Below are 22531 nucleotides of genomic sequence, written 5' to 3'. Positions count from 1 at the left end.
AGTGTAACAAATGATTAAGTACAGTATAGCCTTTGCTGCTCATGACAAGTTTAGCCTTGCTAATGAGTTGCTCACGTTTGCCAAAGCAGTATATGACACTATGGATAACTGTTATTGGTGTTCTTGGGAAACATGCAGGCTATTAATTTTTAATTAAAATCAATGTGACATATACAGAAATGATGGTCACTGGGTTGACAAAAATCCTACAAAAGCATTCTTTTATAAATGATTCCAGAGGAGCCTTCCATAGAATGTCTATTTATATAGCATCTGGCCACCATCCTTGACACATGTTCCACATGGCACAGTTTTTAATTAAGGGCGGTGGCCTAATTTATCACATGACTGGTTCATATTTATAAAACACATGGGTCATTTTCTACTCCAGTAAACTACTGGTAAGTAAGGCCAAATGCAGACGGCCGGGTCGGATTCTGACTGGGAGATCCTCACAGCGGGATGGGACCTCTGGCTTACCTGTCTTTACTCTGCGCTTTGGATGTGCCAGCTGCTGCACAGCCGCACATGCGCAGTGCAGAGCCGGAACATCAGCAATGACGCGGCCGGGTGAGCCTGTGCGATGCTCGCACTGAAATAGGACATGCCGCAATTTACATCCCACGAGTGGAATATCACAGTTGATATGCATTTTTCAATTCATGTCATTTGGGCAGTATGTGCTGTGGGATCCGAAGCTCCGGATCCCGCGGTGCAAATATGCCCGTGTGCATTGGGCCTTAATATGAGACCAGAACTGATGTAACATTTTATTTATTTTATATATGTTTTTGAGAAACCCTTCAATATATAGTTCTTGTTTGTCTGATAAGAATTGCATTTTCACATATGGAAACTGTTCGGAAAAGTCTGCTTTTAAGAACGTATCTAAATGTGTGTTAATAGAAGACAAACTGCCATATGGAAACATACTGCATGTTGTTAATATCAGAGTGAGAATTTGCCATCCGATGCTGAGGAAGAATTAAGAGAATTAGAAATGTTTAGGAGTTTGTGTGTTTTAGTACAACTGCTAATCATAAACGTTTGACAGCTGTCATCTGTTCTCACCCCATTGCCCTCATTACATGTAAAAATGTTGGCTATATTTGCTTGTCATCCAGCTTCCCAAGAAGTGTTGGCCATGCACGTCTGTCCACTCTCTAGTATAAGTTTATAACAACCGCGGGTTTTAAAGCTGTGCTTATCCCGCGGAAATCTTGTGGTTTTTCGGTGTGGCCATGCCACGAGATTTCCACTGGATTTCCATCCCGTGAGAACCGGGCCTTAAAGCAACCTCTGCCTACATCCAGTACACATGCATGGTGACTTTAATTGTATTCATAGATGAGAGCACTGTGGAGCCTGACCTCATTATGTTAGATCGTCTTTCAAAAAGAGTTTTTGCATCTCCACGATTATTAGATACTTTATGCTTCCAGATTGAAGGATCTGTAATAACACTAAACAATAACACCATTCACTGGGATAATATGGCAGTCTTCTAAATGATGTAAAACAGAAGATAACCTAATTAGAAGGATGGCCTAGAACATTACGCACAAACCGCTGTCTGCATGTTCTCACTCTTCACTCCCATAACTTCAAAGCCTTTTACTCCAAGTAGCGGATATTTTGACTCCTATATTCCCTCCTGGAGAATGTGACAGACACAATATCAACAAAGGGTCTATATACTCCAGCACTGCTAAACAGAAGGGCTACTATATGTTTATAGGCCAACTATACCTACAGTCCACGCTAGATTGTGATGGGAATGACAAGTGGAACAAAAGAAAAATAAAACCACCCAGCACAATAATGTAGCAGGATGTCATCAGTAACTCCATGTTGTTCTCATGAACGACATTCATATGCTTATGTACTTATTGAGATCACTGTTTTACTAAGCTCCCCATAGTAGTGACTTAAAGGGGTTGTCCCGCGGCAGCAAGTGGGTCTATACACTTCTGTATGGCCATATTAATGCACTTTGTAATGTACATCGTGCATTAAATATGAGCCATACAGAAGTTATTCACTTACCTGTTCCGTTGCTAGCGTCCTAGTCTCCATGGTGCCGTCTAATTTCAGCGTCTAATCGCCCGATTAGACGCGCTTGCGCAGTCCGGTCTTCTCCCTGGTGAGTGGGGCCGCTCGTGCCGGAGAGCTGGTCCTCGTAGCTCCGCCCCGTCACGTGTGCCGATTCCAGCCAATCAGGAGGCTGGAATCGGCAATGGACCGCACAGAGCCCACGGTGCACCATGGGAGAAGACCCGCAGTGCATCGTGGGTGAAGATCCCGGCGGCCATCTTACTAAGGTAAGGAAGAAGTCGCCGCAGCGCGGGAATTCGGGTAAGTACTAAACGGTTTTTTTTTTTAACACATGCATTGGGTTTGTCTCGCGCCGAACAGGGGGCCTATTGAATAAAAAAAAAAACGTTTCGGCGCGGGACAACCCCTTTAAGGGCTCCTGCACACTTGCGGTTTTCTTGCGCGTTTTTTTATGCGATATCGCTGCGTTTTTTTCATGCGATTGTCAATGGGACTTTCTAATGTTAAAAACGCATCGCACAAAAATTGCAAAGCACAAACTTGTGATGCGTTTTTAACATTAGAAAGTCCCACTGAGAATCGTTTGAAAAAAACGCAGCGATATCGCGTGAAAAAAAAAAGCACAAGAAAAACGCTAGTGTGCAGGAGCCCTAAAACGGACACAACTTGTACATTTAATTCAGTTTGTGATGTACTGTATCTCTTCCCATGTCACATGCGAAAGGTTTATCAACAGGTCTGACCTGATGTTATTGTATCTTGAAGAATGAAACAAACAAAGCCCACTTCTTCCAACGCAGGTGCGCAGTATAGAGGCTTCATAGATATAATCCTGTTTATATAATGGATGTATGCATATTGATAAATCTTCCCCTGTGTCTATGCCAGAGATTGTATCGGATATCTCAGCCCCAATTGCTATATATATACATTTTTAACATGAAGAATTTCTAACATTTCTCACTGAGAGGTTTCATTTCCCAAAATGCATTTGTTTTCACTGGCTGTATTAATAAAGAGAAGTCCGGTTACTAATCTGCCTCTGGCCTCTCTTCACTTGCAAAGATTGTGGCGTTAGTGGCTTTTTCTGCTCACGTCCTCCTGGTTCACATCACGCCCACTGCTTCTCTAGAATGAACCCTGAGCAATATCTTTTGCTTGTCTACGACATTATTTGCACCTTCTAAGTAGTATATTAAGATAAAAGATTTGAAGACAATCGATGAGGCTTTGTACAGGTCTATCAGCATCAGCTTCTTTCACAATGCATCCAGCACAATAGTGAATGTTTACTGATGTCTGACCAAAAATTAAACTGTAATGCCTCAGATAATAAGGTAAGAATCAATTAGAAATTATTAAGATGGACCTGACTCCCCGCCCCCGCCTTCCAAGTATATTTGATTTAGTTTGTGTACAGAGCATTACTGTATATCCACTGGTTGCCTATACACTATAGATCACAATTTAAACTTCTCATTCTTGCCCACAAAGCTCTCTACAGTGAAGTCATGCTACATCTCCCTCCCATCTCTGTCTAAACACACCATCCTCCGTAGTCCAGACCTTGGACTCCTGTCTCCAAGATTGTTCTGCACCAATCTGTGGAATGCGGCGCCCCAATTAAATTAATTTCCAACATATACAGTTTTAAGTAAGCCCTCAAAGTGTGTCTTTTTAGATAGGCTTATCACATTCCCTCATGTAACTTTTCTACATTTACTCCTTTTCTACACTATTTCTCAGAATTAGCGATGAGCGAGCGTACTCGGCCACGCCCCTTTTTCGCCCGAGCGCCGCGATTTTCGAGTACTTCCGTACTCGGGTGAAAAGATTCGGGGGGTGCCGTGGGTGAGTGGGGGGTTGCAGCAGGGAGAGGGAGAGAGGGCTCCCCCCTGTTCCCCCCGCTCCGCCACGCCGCCCCCCGAATCTTTTCACCCGAGTACGGAAGTAATTACTCGAAACGAGTAGGTTCGCTCATCTCTACTCAGAATCTAATCCCGTCACCCCACAGTATCCTCCACACTCCTTGCATCCTAATATCTGCACACACAGAGCCTGGCTGGTAGTTGGCTCATACAGCATTATGTGCACTACTTTATTTTATGAAAGATGGCTATTGCTCAGATTGGAGGCTTCTACCTCTTGTGTTTCCTCATTGTAAACTCTTGCTAGCAGAGCCCTCAGGACTATTTTTTGAACTGCTCTTTGTTAGGTCACATTCACACCCGCGTTTTGCTTTTCAGTTATAATTCCGTCTCTCCGTCTTCTGAGAAGAGAAATGGAACTAAAACTGAAATAAATTGATCCATTTTTTTCCACATTGATTTCAATGGGTTTTCAAGGAAATGGAAAACAAACGGAAAGCTTTCAATGGGGAAAAAAATGATCCATTTATTTCAGTTTTAACTCCGTTTCTCTGCTCAGAAAATGGACCATAGAGATGGAATCATGACTGAAAGGCAAAACGCGCGAATTCACGTGGAGTGTTAGGTTGCTTCTACAAGGAACGACTAACTGCAGTACAAACATGGCCAATGATTGAATGACGAAGAAGAAATCATTTGTTCCTCGTAGTCACACATTTTATGCAGGCATATGAATCATCATTCACTCGTTCACACATCCTTGCATGTAACCAGCGATCGTTTGGACGTTCATATTCACTGTACAGCGAATGAGCAAGTGATCTATCTGCCTGTATAAACAGGCCGCAACAATAAATCACTCACTGTAAAAGTACCCTTAGGCTGGGTTCTCACACAGGGCGGATTCCCGGCGGAAATCTAAGGGCTCATGTCCACGGGCAAAATGTGATTTAAAATCCGCAGCGGATCTCCCGCGCGCGGATCCGCATCCCATAGGGATGCATTGACCACCCGCGGGTAGATAAATACCCGCGGATCGTCAATAAAAGGCATTTTAAAAAAAATGGAGCATGAAAAAATCTGGACCATGCTCCATTTTCATGCGGGTCTCCCGCGGGGACGGCTCCCGCGGGCTTCTATTGAAGCCTATGGAAGCCGTCCGGATCCGCGGGAGACCTAAAATAGGAATTAAAAGCATTTACTCACCCGCAGCGGACCGCGAAGCTCTGCTCTTCCTCCCGGCCGCATCTCCCTTGCTTCGGCTCGGCGGATGTGCCCGGCGCATGCGCGCGGCACGTCGACGACGTGCCGGCGACGTGCCGCCGGCGTCAGGAATTCATCCGCCGGCCGAAAATGAAGATCCGGCCGTGAGGAACAGCTGACCTTCGCCGCCCGCTACGGAAAGGTAAATGCTTTTAAATTTCTATTTTGAGCGCTCATGTCCGCGGGGCAGGAGGGACCCGCTGCAGATTCTACATGGAGAATCTGCAGCGGATCTGATTTTCCCCGTGGACATGAGGCCTTACGGTTTGGCCGCAGAAAAAAATGCAAGATTTCCACTGGGAAAGCGCTGCTTCAAAACCCACCGAATCTGTGCCGCAGCGCCGGCTTTGCCGCGATGGATTCGCCGTCCTGTGTGGACGAGATTACTGCAAAATCTAATCCACATGGCTGCTAATCCCAGGATTAGCGCACGCAGGCGGATCTGCTGCGACGACGTTTTGGACGTAATTTCCGCTGCGAATCTGCCCTGTGTGAACCCAGCCTTAATCTGTAAAGTCTGGTTTTATTTGTACACATTCCCTCTGATTTGTACAGTGCTGCCAAATATTATTATTATTATTTTATCCATATACAAATCAGAAAAAGGACATTCCTGGGAGAGCAGAAGATGAATACAGAAAAAGCACCAGCCACTTCACAGAGGCCTCTATGTAATTGCGGCACTCTCAGCGAGTACACAATCAGCCGATCGGTCGGGGTCCCGAGCGACAGACCCCAGCCGGTCAACTATTGGTGACCTATCCTGAGGATAAATCATTATTAGTATTCTCCCTGACAAACCCCTTTATTACTTTTTTTTTATTCCCCCCTCTTTTATACTTTTCTGCTTGTACTTTCATTTTGTGTGGTGTTGTTTCCTCATCCCCTGTACATTAGTACCCATCCCAGCTCATCTAATGAATGGGCTCACCCAAAATGCACTTTATTGCTGGTTGAGTCCAGTGGCCCACTAGGGATTCCAGCGGTCGCGGACCCTCAGCGATCAAACATTTATCTGCTGCACAGAGCTGTAATATGGATGCATGCCTACAACATAACTGAAGACCATTTACACTGACCAATCAGAGGGATCATGTGCATTGTCCAGTGTGAACAAAGGTCATCGAAATATAAGATATTAATGACCTTCACTGATCGAGTCGCTGTTAATCAATAACAGAAAGATTATAGAGAAATGTAAATTCTGCTTGTAGCGACATTAGCACCAGGCACTGCAGGCGAGTACACAGCTCTCATGAGATCCACCGCAGGAAACAATGGCGCTCCTTGTCCGTAAGGGAGGAAGTTACTGCTCGCCTGCCATTTATGATGGAAATGCTCATCAGATCTCGGCTATGGATTATCAATACCTCCGTTAATAACCGTATAGCAGAATGCTTCAGTGAATATTTGCTGTTGTGAAATCTTTACCAAAATCTGCATGTCTGGATGCGGAATTGCAGAATTCTGCCATTTTCAATTACTTATCTGAATCCACATAATAGTGGCTGCAGATTTTGGTGGAGAATTTTCTGCAGGACAGCAAATTCTGCTCACTGTGTCCTGTGAAAAAATTCTGCCCGTGTCAAAGCACCCTTGGGCCGCCTGCACACAAACGAGTTTGAATTGCGGAATCCGTGATCGTCTCCAGCGTGGACAATCCACAGCATTCTGCACAAATACAAACCAATAGAGCATCTACATATCCGCTCACACGAGTGGACAGCGACTGCAATTTTCAGTTCACAGAAAAAATTAGCAGTAGGCTAGATTTTTTCGCGGATTCTGCACAGACCGCTTCCATTGAAGTCAATAGAAGCCGTCCGACCTGCAGCCCTTCAGCAACTGACATTGCGGAAAGGTTGCGGATTCTGCTTCATCGCCTAGCAATAATGCAGGAAAAGCAGTTTTAAAAAAAATCTGTACTTGTACATGTCCGACAGCTCGCCATGCGGACCATTGCAGTACAGATTATGAAGACAAAATACAGGTACGCACGGACGCCGGCCGGGCACAGGGCCAGATTCTGCTGCGGGCTCCGGCATGCAGAATCCGACCAGTCTGTGTGCAGACGGCCTTACAGCGTCATGTGTACGGGTCACTAGCGTCAATGACAGGACTTTTTAGGCAGTTCTTGGTTCTTTTTTTGCGCGCAAATGTAAAACATACACATGTATTCGCGAATACGCAACGCCCGTTACGCAAACATGCAGCACGGCTGTGTGACACCGGCCTAATGCTCCTTTTACATGGGGTGATGAATGGTTCTTACGAGTGAATGACGACAGAGTTTGCTCATTCAATCAGTTTATACGGTATATACATATATGTAAGACTGTATGGGGGATACGAATGACTAAATGCTCGCTGTTTACACGCAATCACGTGCCGACGATAACGTTATGCTTCATAAAATGAACGAGAAGTAAAAGAATTCTCGTCCATCATCCAATCGTTGGCCGTGCTGGCACAGAACGAATTGCAGGATCTGACGATTTTTTTGTACGTTAATCGTTCCATGTAAAAGGGCCTCAAGGGCTTATTCACATGAAGGCATTGGTGCTGCGTATTATGCATGCAAATTTTGCGCACCCAATGCTCAATTACTAGAACCTGGTTGTGTTTTTTTGCCTATGCAAATACACAGGGCATGTGTGCGCAAAAATATTGTAAAGTGCGCACATGTGTGCAAAACTGCAACACTTATTTGTGTGCATACGCTTATGGGCGTGTAAAGCCAGCTGAAGGGCTCATTCACATGGGCGCAAGCGGGTTTCAGTCGTTTAAACATGCTGCGTATTTACATCTGCCTGCATATCTCGCCGCCTCCTGCAGGTATTTGGGTGCGCAAAAAACTCAGCAGAACGGCCCATTGATTTGCTGCGCAGGTTTCCGGTGTATTCTCTCCATATTTGCGCTGGCCCATACACCTCAGTGGCTCAGGCCTCCTGCACACGGGTGGGTCGGACCCCACATGTGGGATTCCCGCAGCGGAGTTTGACCCGGTGCCTGGCTGGTGACCCCTATGTACCTGTCCGGCGTATTCTGCGAGCGCTGCTGGTGTGCCCGCCGGCACTCCGTCGCACATACGCAGTAGCTGCCGGCACTAAGGGGTGACGCCTATCCCGCGATACTCACGCAGTGCTCACTGCAGAAGTGACACTTGATGGACGGCTTTCATGGACTTCAATGGAAGCCAGACGTGCGTAACCCGCACAAAATCGCAGCATGCGGCGATGTATTCTCCGTGAGCAGTAAACTGCGATTTGCGCTCGTGGAGATGAAATGGCGTTTTGCCACTGAATGCTATGGGGCGGTATTTGCCGCAGAGTCCGGAAGCGGACACCCACCACGGACTCCGCAATACAAATACGCCCGTGTGCAGGAGGCCTTATAGAGGTGCGCAATATGCGCTAAAATATGCAACGTTGTGTCTTTTTTCAGGGGGATTGTAAAATAACGCACGTGTGAACGAACCCTTCAAATAATGTTTCTATTCGCTACACATATTCCACCTGCAGATATCCGCACGTGATACGTGGCACAGGTTCTCCGTATGAACGAGCCCTTACTAGTCTCGGTTAGCACACGGCCCGCAGCAGCAGCAGCAGCAGCTCCCCTCCATCTACAGGCTGCGCACACCGCTATGTACTATCCCTCCAGCAGGAGTGCGAGCCCGCGGGTGGGCGGGGCTGCCGCGGAGGGTGTGGCCGGTGGGGGAGGGGAGCGGGTACTCACCTGCAGCCGGGACTGTGAGCCGAGGCGCTGCTGCGGACGGATTACTGAGTGGTGTAGCAGAGCTGTCCCTGTCCGGTGAGGTAGTGGATGCAGTCGCGGTGAGTGTGTTGTGTACATGACGTAGTAGAGCTGAGGTGGACTTCTGTAGCGCCCCGTCCCGCAGCTCTGGGGGGCTCCTCGCAGCGTCACATCTCAGGACTACTGGCCCCTCTGTCCGGGGCTGCTGACACTATCCTGGATGTGACCCCCGTGTGATCAGCGGCATCACTAGTGGGAGCAGCGCCCTGCACGGGGGGAAGTTGCTGCGGCCCCACAAGTTGGGCTCCGCTACATGAGTAGGGTGATGGGGCTGTAGGTGGCTGTCCTGTACTTACAGTTGTGTGCGGAGCTCTCTGCTACATGTGCATGGTGAGGGGACAGGTAGGTGGCTACCCTGTACTTACAGCACTGTGTGGGGTGCCCTGCTACATGTGTAGGGCTGTAGTGCAGGGTGATGGAGCAGGTAGGTGGCTGTCCTGTACTTACAGCTCTGTGCGGGGTGCCCTGCTACATGTGTAGGGCTGTAGTGCAGGGTGATGGAGCAGGTAGGTGGCTGTCCTGTACTTACAGCTCTGTGCGGGGTGCCCTGCTACATGTGTAGGGCTGTAGTGCAGGGTGATGGAGCAGGTAGGTGGCTGTCCTGTACTTACAGCTCTGTGCGGGGTGCCCTGCTACATGTGTAGGGCTGTAGTGCAGGGTGATGGAGCAGGTAGGTGGCTGTCCTGTACTTACAGCTCTGTGCGGGGTGCCCTGCTACATGTGTAGGGCTGTAGTGCAGGGTGATGGAGCAGGTAGGTGGCTGCCCTGTACTTACAGCACTGTGTGGGGTGCCCTGCTACATGTGTAGGGCTGTAGTGCAGGGTGATGGAGCAGGTAGGTGGCTGCCCTGTACTTACAGCACTGTGTGGGGTGCCCTGCTACATGTGTAGGGCTGTAGTGCAGGGTGATGGAGCAGGTAGGTGGCTGTCCTGTACTTACAGCTCTGTGCAGAGGGCTCTGCTACATGTGATGGGGCAGGTAGGTGGCTACCCTGTACTTACAGCACTGTGTGGGGTGCCCTGCTACATGTGTAGGGCTGTAGCGCAGGGTGATGGAGCAGGTAGGTGGCTGTCTTGTACGTACAGCACTGTGTGGGGTGCCCTGCTACATGTGTAGGGCTGTAGCGCAGGGTGATGGGGCAGGTAGGTGGCTGTCCTGTACTTATAGCACTGTGCGGGGTGCCCTGCTACATGTGTAGGGCTGTAGCACAGGGTGATGGGGCAGGTAGGTGGCTGCCCTGTACTTATAGCACTGTGTGGGGTGCCCTGCTACATGTGTAGGGCTGTAGTGCAGGGTGAGGGGGCAGGTAGGTGGCTGCCCTGTACTTATAGCACTGTGTGGGGTGCCCTGCTACATGTGTAGAGCTGTAGCGCAGGGTGAGGGGGCAGGTAGGTGGCTGCCCTGTACTTACAGCTCTGTGGCAGGGCGGGGGGTCTGCTACGTGAGCAGGTAGGTGGCTGTCCTGTACTTACAGCTCTGTGCGGGGGGTCGTGTTCTGCTAGATGGGAGTTACTTTGTGGCTATATAGTGTTGGCTGTGAGGATATTGCTAGAGGACCCCCAGTGTTTGTGCCTCTCCCTCCTCTCCTACTGAACTCGGCTGCACCCCTATAATGATGGGGTCTGCGGGTCGGGGAGGCCCTCAGTCTGGTGTCATCACTTACCATTTGTGTGACACTGCAGATCTGTGTGTTGGTGACACTGATGACACCTGAATGTCCAGACGGACCCTCCTGCCACCTCAGAGAAGCTTTCTTCTTCTTGGTTACTTGTGTTCCATGGAAGGCATTGATTATAAGCTTTGTGTCGCCCTCTCACACCAACGTCTTATTGCACACAACCGGACTGGCATTGTGGCATTGCATTGGGTGAATCGGCGGGAGGTGCCCGCACCACAGATCCGCAGCAAGTACCGTTTGTAGCGTGCAATGGAGAAGTGCTCCTTCAATTGTGCAGATTCCTGTCCACAAATGACGTTGTTTGCTATGGCAGTGAGGAAAAAAAAGCCTTGCCCTCCCGGGACTTGTAATCTGCGCGCACAATGCGCTTTCTACCATTTCAAGTATTGGAAACGCATGCAATTTTTTTCTCTTCTGGTGTGTAAAAACGCGTATATCGCACGTTAGTGCTAAAATGCATCATGTGCATGGTGTTAAATCGCAGGCAGATGAGTGCCGGATATATCTCGCTCCCCTATGTGCCTACAGCTGGGGCATTCCTCCCTTACAGGTGTAGCATCGCCGCCAGTCACTATAATGAGCCTCGGTGCCGGCTGTGATCTGTGATACTCCACCTGCATTCTGTGAGGGGGAAGCGCTCCCATAATGGCACCCGAGGAGAACAGTCTATCCCGGATATCCTGCAGTACCGCAGCCTGCTGTCTCCAGTCTGTGTCCGCCTTATCACCTGTTCCACCTGTTTGGGCCCTTTTACACTGGACTATTACGTAGGCTCTTCTGAATCTGAGCTGTAATCTCTCAGTAAGTGCCGCAGCGACTGGACGACAAACATCTTCAGTTTTGGCCCGTGTGAACAGGCAGCCCTCCATCTACACAGACTGCCTGTTTACTGTGGTTGGAGGCGGACGAATCTTCATTCCTGTGTGAAAAGACAGGAGCGTTTATCGCTGGGTCGGGGCAGCTGCTTAGTGGGAACCTGTCACCTCCCTATGGCACCATAAGTTATGGTAGGTGACGGGCAGCTGGGTGATACATTTTTTATATTTGCCCGCTCTCTGATTCCTGCGGTGCCCACAGCTGAAGTCTACTGGCTGACTCTTGGCAGTGCCGTGCGCATGTTCTCCCGTAAAGGTCCATAGGAAAGTATTCACCTGGCATTGTGAAGAGTCGAGTGTTCGGTGGCACAAAGACTCTTGAGGGGGACCAGGTACAGGTGAGTATAAAACATGCACCAGCCGGCTTCCCGAGGGCGTCTGCACACGGGCAACAAAACCGCAGAAGAGCTGTGCGTTGTGGGATACACAATCTCACAAGTATGAACCCCTTTCTTTAGCACGGGGTCATACACATGAGTGATGTTTTCCCGCATGGCACCCCGATGCAGGAAACGGAACACGCCACGATTTATCTCCCTGTGTGATATCGCAGCACCCATTGTGCCCAATGAGGCCGGCGGCAGCAGCGCACCACATGCTAGAAGCACACGATGCAAGGCCTCCCGTTAAAAACAATGGGAGAAACTCCATGATACTCCCCGCGGCTGACAGACATGGCGGAGGATCACTACATCCCCAAAGTGATACGGGGCTGCATTGCCTCGCATCCTCAGGGAATTCACATGGTGGGGAGCGCGATATGGTGGGATTCACGGCCTGACACTGCAGAGTTTCTCCTGTTGCTTTCAATAGGGCTGCGATGTGAGATCACGTAGCCAGATAGACCATGCCGCAATTTGTTTCCCGCATCGCGGTGCCGTGCAGGAAAACATCGGGGTCATATGTATGACCCCATGCTAAAGAATGGGGTTCATATTTGTGCGTCTGATAACGCATAAGTCTTGTGCGACTTGCTTGGCCGTGTGAAGCCGGCCTAAGTGCACATTCACACAAATGTGAATATATGCCATTTATTACATATGTAATACACAGTGAACAGAGCCCATTGTTTTCAACGGGTTCATTCATAGCAGCGTATTGATCCATGCGACTTTTGGTCACATAAAGTAAAAAAAAAATAGCATGTCCTATTTTGGGGCATATTACACACCAAAATGGACTATTAAAATCACTGGGCCTAGGTTTCCTGTGTACTCGCTGTGTGTTTATGCAGTATATCAATGGGATTTCTTGCTTTTTGTATTTCTTTCTTGGCACGTAAAATAAAAAAAAAAATGCAGATATGCATAAATATGTGGGCAATCGGAATATCTTCATTCGTGAATATGCTATATATATTCATAGACCAAAATACACAATACACTTGTGTGAATGAGTGTTATTGCAGAGAGACAGGACTGAGTAGGTATGACCACTTTGTAACATTTAGGACAGTTAATCACTGCGGGATTTGCGGTCAGACACCCACCGAGATTCCCCCCGCAATGTCTGTCCATAGGCATATTGTGTTAATAGATTCTCCCATGCCCACAAGCGGAAATCGTCTGCGTTTTTTTTTGTTGTTTTTTTTCCACTCGTGCTGGAGAATCGCAGCATGTTCTATTTATCGCGGAAAATCACACAGACGGCTTCCATTGCAGTCAATGGAAGCCGTCCGTCCGGCGATACTTCCGTTGTGGAGCACAGCGGGAAATCGCATCATCACCCAGCGCTGTCTTGCTGGCAGAGACTCTTGCCAGGGATCTAGAGAGGTGAGTATGGGGTCTCTGGGGTCACTGGGTATCGCAGGAGGCCTTAGTGAGGTTGACCAGACACGGGCTCCTGGATAGTAACAGCAGGTGGAGCTCTTCTAACATTAGTTCTGGAATAGAACCATTTCTTTAACCCCTTAAGGATGCAACAATTCTGTTGGGATTTTCAGAAGCCATTTAAATTTTTATTTTATTTTTTTTATTTTTACGTTGATGGAACTCTCTGCCTGAGGACGTGGTGATGGCAAAATCAATGGAGGAGATTAAGAGGGGACTAGATGTCTTTCTAGAACGCTATGATGATACAGACATTAAATAAACAGAAGGGTTGTGGATCTCAAACGTTGATCCAGGGATTATTCTGACTGCCATTGTGGAGTCGGGAAGGAATTTTTTTCCACCAAATGGGCTAAATTTGCTTTTGCCTCATTGGGGTTTTTTGCCTTCCTCTGGACCAACACGAGGGGGGGAGGGGGTGGGGGGTGCGGTGGAAACAGGCTGAACTGGATGGGCATTGTCTCCCTTCAGCCTAACATACTATGCTACTAGTAACGAATGGCGCACGTGCCCACAGAGAGGACCCTAAATGCCCCCTTTGGCACGCGTGTTATAGGCTCGCCACCACTGTACTAGTCCATCTGCAGCAGAAATCAATGGGTCATTCTTGGATTTCTACCACAGATCCTCTTGTTAATACATATAGGATTAGCCATAGGCAAATTCTGGACGTATGAAGTTTGCCTAAAAGCCAATTCATTTTAGCGTCCGTATTATGGCTGCTTTTCCAGACCCCAGGTCTGATGACTTGAACTTGCAGTGTCATGGGCATGTAGTATGGTACATAAGGTTGGCTCATGAACCTTAAATGTGGCCACATTATGGTTACCTGAGTGGGCTCTTAGCAAGGTGTCAGCGTTGGTCGTGTTTCATAGGTTCAGTCACTTACAGTAATACAGATTCTGTAATGGGGAGGCATTGATATCCAAACTATATTAGAAAGTTGTAGAACTTCATTGTATGATTACTTGTTACCAACCATAACGTTCTGTCTTCACCCCTCTCAGCTCGCCATGGAGTGGAACGAACCTTCAGAAGTGTCGTGCGATGTAGCGTTTTCGGAAGCACAGCGATGGATTGAGGTAGGATTACCTGCTGATATCTCGATCTGCTTTGACGATTGTATTGTTGCTCTGTCAGTAAGTGGCACGCTATACAAAGGTATGACAGGCGGTTTAACAGATGTATATTTCACAGTGCGGGGACGGAGGGGTCTGTTACCGTATTTCACAGTGCGGGGAAGGAGGAGTCTGTTACCGTATTTCACAGTGCGGGGACGCAGGGGTCCGTCGCCATATTTCACAGTGCGGGGTCCGCCGCCGCATTTCACAGTGCGGGGTCCGCCGCCGCATTTCACAGTGCGGGGACGCAGGGGTCCGCCGCCGCATTTCACAGTGCGGGGACGCAGGGGTCCGCCGCCGCATTTCACAGTGCGGGGACGCAGGGGTTCGTTATTATGACATAATACACTTTTCATAGATCCTGTACTGAATGGAGAGGGGTGGGAAGTTGGTACGTCTCGCTGGTTTACTCATTGTCTATAGAAGAATTCTTCAGACGCTGAAGTGTGGGATGGTGCCGAGGAAGGAAGAAGCAATTTCTAGTTCTAGTGAGGAGATGACTGCTGGTATTCAGGCTCCAGAAGGGAGTTTCGGCTGCTGAATACAAGCTTGTTTTTCATGTGTTTTTGGTCGCCTCACAATAGACAGACTTTATTATAGTGCCCATAGATCACATCAGGATGACTTTCTGTATTTGTTCTGTAGGTCGCAGCTGATTCAGATGGTGGCCGGTGGGCTTGTTGCATGGAATTAAGTACATTTTAAGATCTCACATCCAGCATTAAGGGCTGGAATGTGTACATTTACAGACAGGGGATTTTGATCCATGTTTTCCTCAGTCCCTACAAACACTACTTAAACATGGGGCAGCACACTTACATAGACGGGATTTTCCTGTAGTTAACCTTTGCCCTGGTACGTGACATATGTTGAGTGATACAGTTGTAAGGATTGGGCACCATGGCAGGTACTCTGTCTGTAGTGACTAATATTTAGACATTAGATGCTGGTTATATGATTGTTACATGCCGGCTTGTATCAACACACTGGAAAAATTATATTTTGTGATACACAAAAGCAGAAGACTTATATTAAACTATAAATGGTAACCTGTAGTCTACATGCCCTGAATATCCTTGTCCTCTTATTAACCCCTTCCAATCCAGTGTTGATCGTCTGACATTGAGACTTCCCTGCATAGCTCCCATGTTGGGCGAGGTCCGACACAGGTTTCGGATCTCTCCTGCATTGTGTGTGTAAGGCCTCATGCCCACGGCCTGGTGGTATTCCAATTGCGAAATCTCGCAGTGGTATCAGACCTCACCCCCACCCCTCCCTATCCTCCCAGAGACCCTGTACTCAACTGTCCGAAAGCGTCTTGGCCGGCGCGCATGTGCAGTGCAGCAATTTTCTGCGATACTTTCGCTGTGCTCACAGCAGAAGTTTTGCGAGACAGATGGCTTCCATTGACTGCAATGGAGACTGTCCACGACTTTACGCACAAATTAGAACTTATAGTTGATTTTTGCTCATGGGCAGGGGAGAATCTTTTTAACATGGCATGTCTGTGGACGGACATTGCTGCAGAATTTGCGGCGATAATCCGTCTGTGAGCATTCAAACTATTGTGTATGTATGCTGGGGCGTAGGTATAGGGGGTGCGATCACACCTTGGCCCAGGAGCTCTAGGGGGCCCATAAAGTCTCTTCCCCCATATTGCAAACCAATAGGATCAATGAAGCTTTATAGTTGGGGTCCAGTTCCAGACTTTGCACTGGGGCCCAGCATGTTCAAGGTGTGTGTGTGTGTGTGTGTGTGTGTGTGTGTGTGTGTGTGTGTGTGTGTATATATGTATATGTGTGTGTGTATGTGTATGTATATATATATATATATATATATATATATGTATATATATGTGTGTGTGTGTGTATATATATATATTTCATATTCATTCAGCTGGCGCTAAACTTTCAAAAAATTGCTAATAAAATAATCATGACAGGTCATTTTTGTGTATCTGTTGAGTAATTCCAAGGAATCCAGAATACACTTTCCCACCCAAAATAAATAAGCGTTGGGGTGTGCGGTTGGCAGGGAAACTGGATTGCAGAGGGTTAAAGGGTGTCTGTCAGGTCCTTTTTCCTATATAAAGGCAATATATTGGCAGGTGTGAGACGTCATGGGCGAGAAGACTCATGCACTGTGTGGAAGCAAATAAAGGAACTGTTTTATTCCTACATCTGCAGGAAAATTGCATTCATAGGGAAAAAATGACTTGAAAGACTTCCTTTTAAGTAAGAAGTAAAAAAAATTGAGCCTGTCAACACCTTTATGCTGCTAATGAGAGGCATGCAGATTTCAGCGCTGTCTGTAGAGTACTTTCTGAGAAACTTGTGCTTTTCCAGTAGCGGTGCCTACATCTCCTGAGAGGAAGTAGTCCTAGATAGTCCTGATTGTGCATACTAGTAGGGAGAATGCTGCTAATCGGTAGCTGGTGGGCGGGGCTGGCTAACAGCAGACTACTTCCTGCCAGCATAGAGTGTGCAACCTCCTTTTCAGGGCTTTTTTTTCTTTTTCCCTGGATATCTGAACCAAAAGCCACAGCTGGCCCAAAAGTTAAGACGCATGCATACAGCCTCTTCTTATAGACAATATCTTACTCATCACGTCATTAGTGTAAACGATGTTCGGGTCCTGTACGGCCCCCCGCGATTCGATCTCAGGCAGCCGCGCGGGTGGGCTGTCATGGCAAAATACCTATCAAGCCATGCCCTTGGGGTGGCTTGATAGGCTGCCAGTCAGGTTGCAGTATGATGTAATACTATGGCAGGAGCGATCAAAGCATGGCTCAACCCCACCTCCCCCACCTCCCTTTTGCCATATTTATAATAAAAGAATCAAAATATTACCAGAAAAATACATATTTGGTATCGCCACATCCGTAAAAGTCTGATCTATCAAAGCAACGCATTATTTACCCCACATGATGAACGTTGTCAGGGGAAAAAAAAGAATGCCAGAAATGCGCTTTTTTTGGTCACCCCAACCCCCCCATCCAAGAAAAAAGGCAATAAAAAGCGATCAAGAAGTCGAATGTATCCTAAATGGTGCCAACGCAAACTGCAGGTTGTCCCACAAAAAGTGAGCCATCGCGCAACTATGTCAACGGGAAATTATAAAATCTATTGGGCACAGAAGATGGCGGCAAAATAACTTTACATTTCTTTAAGTAGTACAGCAAACAAATCTACATAAATTTGGTATCGTAGTAATCATGCTGACCCATAGAATAAAGTTATGTCATTTGCATTGCAGTTTGTGCGCCGTCAAAAATTTCATTTTATTTTTTCCGTTTCTGTCCACTTAGAATCTTTTACAAGTTTTTTTCAGTACATCATATGGTACCATTTGTAAAATAAAACTTGTTCCGCAAAAAACAAGCCCTCATGCATCTACGTTGATGGATGAATAAAGGAGTTGCACGTTTGTTTAAAGGGGGGGGGGGGGGAACCAAAAGGGAAAGAGAAAAAAAAGCTCGTTCACTAAGGGGATAAGAGGTGTGTACGGTTTACACTGTGCTGTAGATGAACGTGGCAGTGTAAAGAAATACCTATTACCATCTCTTCTAAAGTGACATGATGAATTCTTCTACAATAAACGTGCGCACGACAATAGGAAATGGTTATTTTTTGACATGGCAGATTTGCCTTTCACAATTAAGGAAAGTTTAGTAACAACTTTTAGGCTGGGTTTGCACGGGGAAAGTGGAAAGTCTGCACGGCAATTCCGTCCGCGGCCCCTATTCCTGGGATTAGCCAGCAGAGTGGACGAGATTTTGCAAAAATCTTGTCAATACGCTGCAGCAAAGCCGCATGAAAACTGACATGCGGCAGAAAATTCAATTCCGCAGCATGTCAATTCTTCTCGTTTTCGCCGTGGCCTCTCTGCTCTCCATGAGGAGAAAAAGCCGCAGCGGAATGCAGACGGCGAAACCGCTCCAAAACCTGCAGCTAAAGGCCGTGGGTTTTGAAGCTGTGCTTATCCTGCGGAAATCTTGCGGTTTTTCGGTGTAAGAATTCCCCTGGAATTCCTTCCCCTGTGACCCTCGGCCTAAAAGCAGTCACAATGGTTGTCACCCAGATTTTCATGTTTCTCTGATAGATAGCTGTGTTAGTCAGCAACAAACCAGTGGACACACTACTGGATCCATGCTACATAGTAATAGCCTTGGAGCAGGACTACAAAGGCCACTTGTATAAGTAAGCCATCCGCTGCATATTGCAAGAGACTCCACAAGTAGTACAGGAGGGCAGCACTCTTCCTGTGAGCCCTGCTGCTTGTCTGCAGCTCACCTCTTGGGTAGAAATAAGCAGTACCCACAACCTCCTGTAGTCCATTAAGTTCCTGAGTGGACTCCATCATATGCAGAGCTGTGGTGGCCCCATCTAGTACAGCCATATACTTTGCCTAGTTGCCATTAGGAGACTTCCCCACCAAGTCAACTGGAAAGCTTCCAGTGCTCTGCTGGCCCGCAGTCTGGCCATGCGAGCTGTAGGAAAGTGTAGGACAGCACCAGGCACGTTCCCCGTGGTGCATGAGACCAAGGAGCGCCACCTCCAGAGCATCCAACATACAGGTATGGGTCACAGCATCTGGTGGTGCTCAGAACTACCATCAAGCTGCTTTATATAACGGGGTCTAATACAATGAAGTGCAACCCTTCGGAAAAATAACTGTTTTTTTTAATAAGCTAACACATTATGGAATGTGCCCATGTAATTAACACTCCTCCCTTGATCATTAGAGAGACACAAACACAAGTGCATGTCTTCAGTCACCATGATGTCTGGGTATTAGCAATCCTTGCATATCTAAATACAATTCCTTCCCATATGGTAGTATTTATTTGCATATCTTATGCCTAAGTCCAATACCAATAGGGTACATTTAGTTGCTGCTTGCTGTTCATTCTCCATCTCCAGGTGGTCCCTCAATTTGCTATTCCTCTCTCCACGTTTGTAAATAAACTATCTGCACAAGCCTCAAATCTGATGCTCCATAGGGCTCGTCTGAGCATATTAGGACTTCTGATGGTATGGCAAAATCGCCTTGTAAGCTATCTATCCGAGAACTCTATCCTAGACCCCCCAACAGTCTGGCTTCCGACACCAACACTCAACAGAAACTGCCCTTACAAGGGTATCAAATGACCTCCTGACAGCCAAATTGAGGGGTGACTACTCGCTATTGATCCTCCTCAATCTCTCTGCAGCATTCAACACTGTTGACCACAAACCTCTCCTCACTATGCTTCATTCCATTGGACTAAAGGACACTGCTGCCTCCTGTTTTTCCTCCTACCTATTTGCTGGCTCTACCTCCTCTCCTCTTCCCCTTGCTGTTGGGGTCCCCCAGAGCTCGGTCTTTGGCCTCCTCCTTTTCTCCATCTACACAGCCCCTATTGGACAGACCATCAGGAGTTTTGGCATCCAGTACCACCTCTACGCTGACGACACCCAGCTATACAGTTTCCCGTGACAGCTCTGCACCTTTCCTCCAAAACATCACTGATAGTGTTAGAGACAGCGGACAGACAATGTCCTCTCTCTACCTAAAACTAAACCTCTCTAAAACTGACTTACTGGTATTCCCCTCCACCCTCATCCTGACATCTCCATATCAGTGTGTGGCGCCACCATAACTCCCAGACAGTATGCCCGCTGCCTTGGGGTTATATTCGACTCCGATCTCTCCTTTACCGCCTACATCCAGTCTCTTGCCCGAACATGTCAGCTGCACCTCAAGAACTTTGCAAGAATCCACTCTTTTCTCACCGCAGACGCGCTAAAAACGCTTATTGTAGCCCTCATTCACTCATTATTGCAACTCGTTGCTGATCGGCCTCCCCTGCGCCAGACTCTACCCTCTCCAATCCATCCTGAATGCGGCAGCCAGGCTCATCTTCCTGTCCAGCCGCTACTCGGACACCTCTGCCCTGTGCCAGTCACTGCACTGGCTACCTGTTAAATACAGAATTCAATTTAAACTCGCTCCCTTCATCCACAAAGCCCTCCACAGTGCAGCGCCCCCCCTATATCGCCTCCCTCATCTCAATCCACCACCCAGCCCGGGCTCTCCGCTCTGCTAACGAAACTAGAATGTTTGCCCTCTAATTCGAACTTCTTATTCCTGCCTTCAAGACTTCTCCAGAGCAGCACCTGTCCTCTGGAACGCACTACCAAAGGATACCCAGGCAATCCAGGACTTGCAGAACTTCAGGCGTGCTCTAAAACGCACCTCTTTAGGGAGGCATACCGCATTCTCTAAACAAACCCCTCTGTACTCTGCCTAATAACATGCTCCCTAACCTACTGACTGCAAATCCTTGCCAGACACCAACTGCCTCTGCAGTCATACCGATTCTACCGTCACAAGGCTAAATGTCTGACCATTGTCTGTGCACATCTTCAGCCCCTTTACCTTCTGTATCACCCCATTACTTGTAGTATGTAAGCTCGTTGGAGCAGGACCCTCACCCCTACTGTTTCCATCAACTGATTACTATATAACCGTGGTTCTGTAATTTTTGTACTTGTCTTTCTGTATCTCCCGGTCTTTGTTAGCGCTGCGGAATATGTTGGCGCTATACAAATAAAGATTATTATTATTGCTGTCCATCAAATCATGCTGTGTAATTGATAGGGACCAGCGCCACTACCAAAATAGGACCATGCGCACGTGTGCCTGGTATAACTCGCACTTGGCCTACAGGTGCATCAATAGAAGCTCACCTGTAATCAACTATGAGAATGCATATCATGGTGATTATGTGATGTCCTACCGGCAGAAGCTGAATGGATGGAGTACTGAGCGGCTGGGCTAGAGCCGCAGTGGGAGGATTGGGTGAGCGAAATCTCCACCGTAGTATAGCACTGGTCCCAGCTCCTCCTCATACAGGGCACCTGTATATGCCTCTGATCTCGTTTACACACTGGCAGATGCACAGGGCAAAGTTAAAAAAAAAAAAACCTTTTTGGATCCTACTAATATATGGAAGAGCAGATTCAGAACATAACGGACATAGGATCTCATAGATGGAGTTGTTTGTCTATGAGCCCATACTGTACCTCTTCCTGCCAAACCTTTTGAATCCTCTATTCTTCCACACTCTTCTAGGAAGTTGCTCTAGCGAAGACTATGATCACTAGTTATTTGCCCCCAAAACTTGCGTGTGTTCAGAAGGATTTTTGGAGTGATAACCAATTAAGATACCACACTACCTGTTTGTTTGCAGAAACGTCCTTTTTGGTGTCATCACAGCAAAATTAAAGAATCTTCCATACCAAAAACACTATAAATGAGTGACCCATGTACTAATGTTATGATTTGACAGTCTTGTAACAAGTGTTTAGAGTCATCAATTTTGGTATCTTTCAGTTGTGTGAAACGATTTCTTCTAGAATTTAGGCTAATGATTTACAGCTCTCAGACTTGACCTCCAGGAGTGACATTCCAGCCGCCCCCCCACAGAGCTCCTGTGTGCGCATTTCAGACACAACACATGCCATCTTTCATACTCCTGACATGTGGACTAACTTGTTTTGTGTGTTTCACATTTACTTGTTCATTCTCATGTGATGAATAGTTTGTTGTTTAAACATTAAGTAAGTTAAGGACATGTTTTTAAAGGGGTATTTCAAGATTTTTTTAACTTCTCTTTTTTTTGTAATTTACTCATAGGTAATTAATATCAGATTGTTTGTTTGAAGTCTGACACTTCAAACAAACAGGAGCCGCTGTCTACTGGCTCTGTACATCTTGCAGTGTCAGTGAGTGGTACTGCACGCTACATTCCATTCAAGAGAATAGCACTTAGCATGCAGTATCTTTCTGGTCCGCTGCATAAATCTGTACTGCAGGTCAATTAAAGGCCCCTTTAGACCCAACGATTCTTGCTCAAAATTCGCTTAAAGCCGTCTTTTGAGCGAGAATCGTTGGGTCTAAACACAAGTTGAAAGACAACAATGGGTCTTATCAGGACTGTGTGCTGAGTTCTCAGAGGGATATCGCTGATACTATTGTTTTA

At 47.2% G+C, this 22531-nt stretch overlaps 1 protein-coding gene across 9 annotated transcripts in view; it reads left to right on the top strand.

The window, feature by feature from the left end:
- Positions 1–8946: 8946 nt before the first annotated feature.
- Positions 8947–22531, top strand: part of LMO7 (LIM domain 7) — a 141281-nt gene continuing 127696 nt past the window's right edge. For 8 of the 9 annotated variants that reach the window (XM_066581011.1, XM_066581014.1, XM_066581002.1 and 5 more), the window contains exon 1: positions 14392–14466. In XM_066581011.1, coding sequence (XP_066437108.1) covers positions 14398–14466 — 69 coding nt within the window. In that variant the 5' untranslated portion in view covers positions 14392–14397. Of the gene's footprint in view, positions 9023–14391; positions 14467–22531 lie in introns of those variants that run through there. The other variant, XM_066580985.1, reaches the window with a different exon arrangement.

This window comes from Eleutherodactylus coqui, chromosome 1 (assembly GCF_035609145.1).
Source record: "Eleutherodactylus coqui strain aEleCoq1 chromosome 1, aEleCoq1.hap1, whole genome shotgun sequence".
Taxonomy (NCBI): domain Eukaryota; kingdom Metazoa; phylum Chordata; class Amphibia; order Anura; family Eleutherodactylidae; genus Eleutherodactylus; species Eleutherodactylus coqui.
The sequence above is the reverse complement of the archived record's forward strand: the minus strand, read 5'-3'. Positions and strand labels throughout refer to the sequence as shown.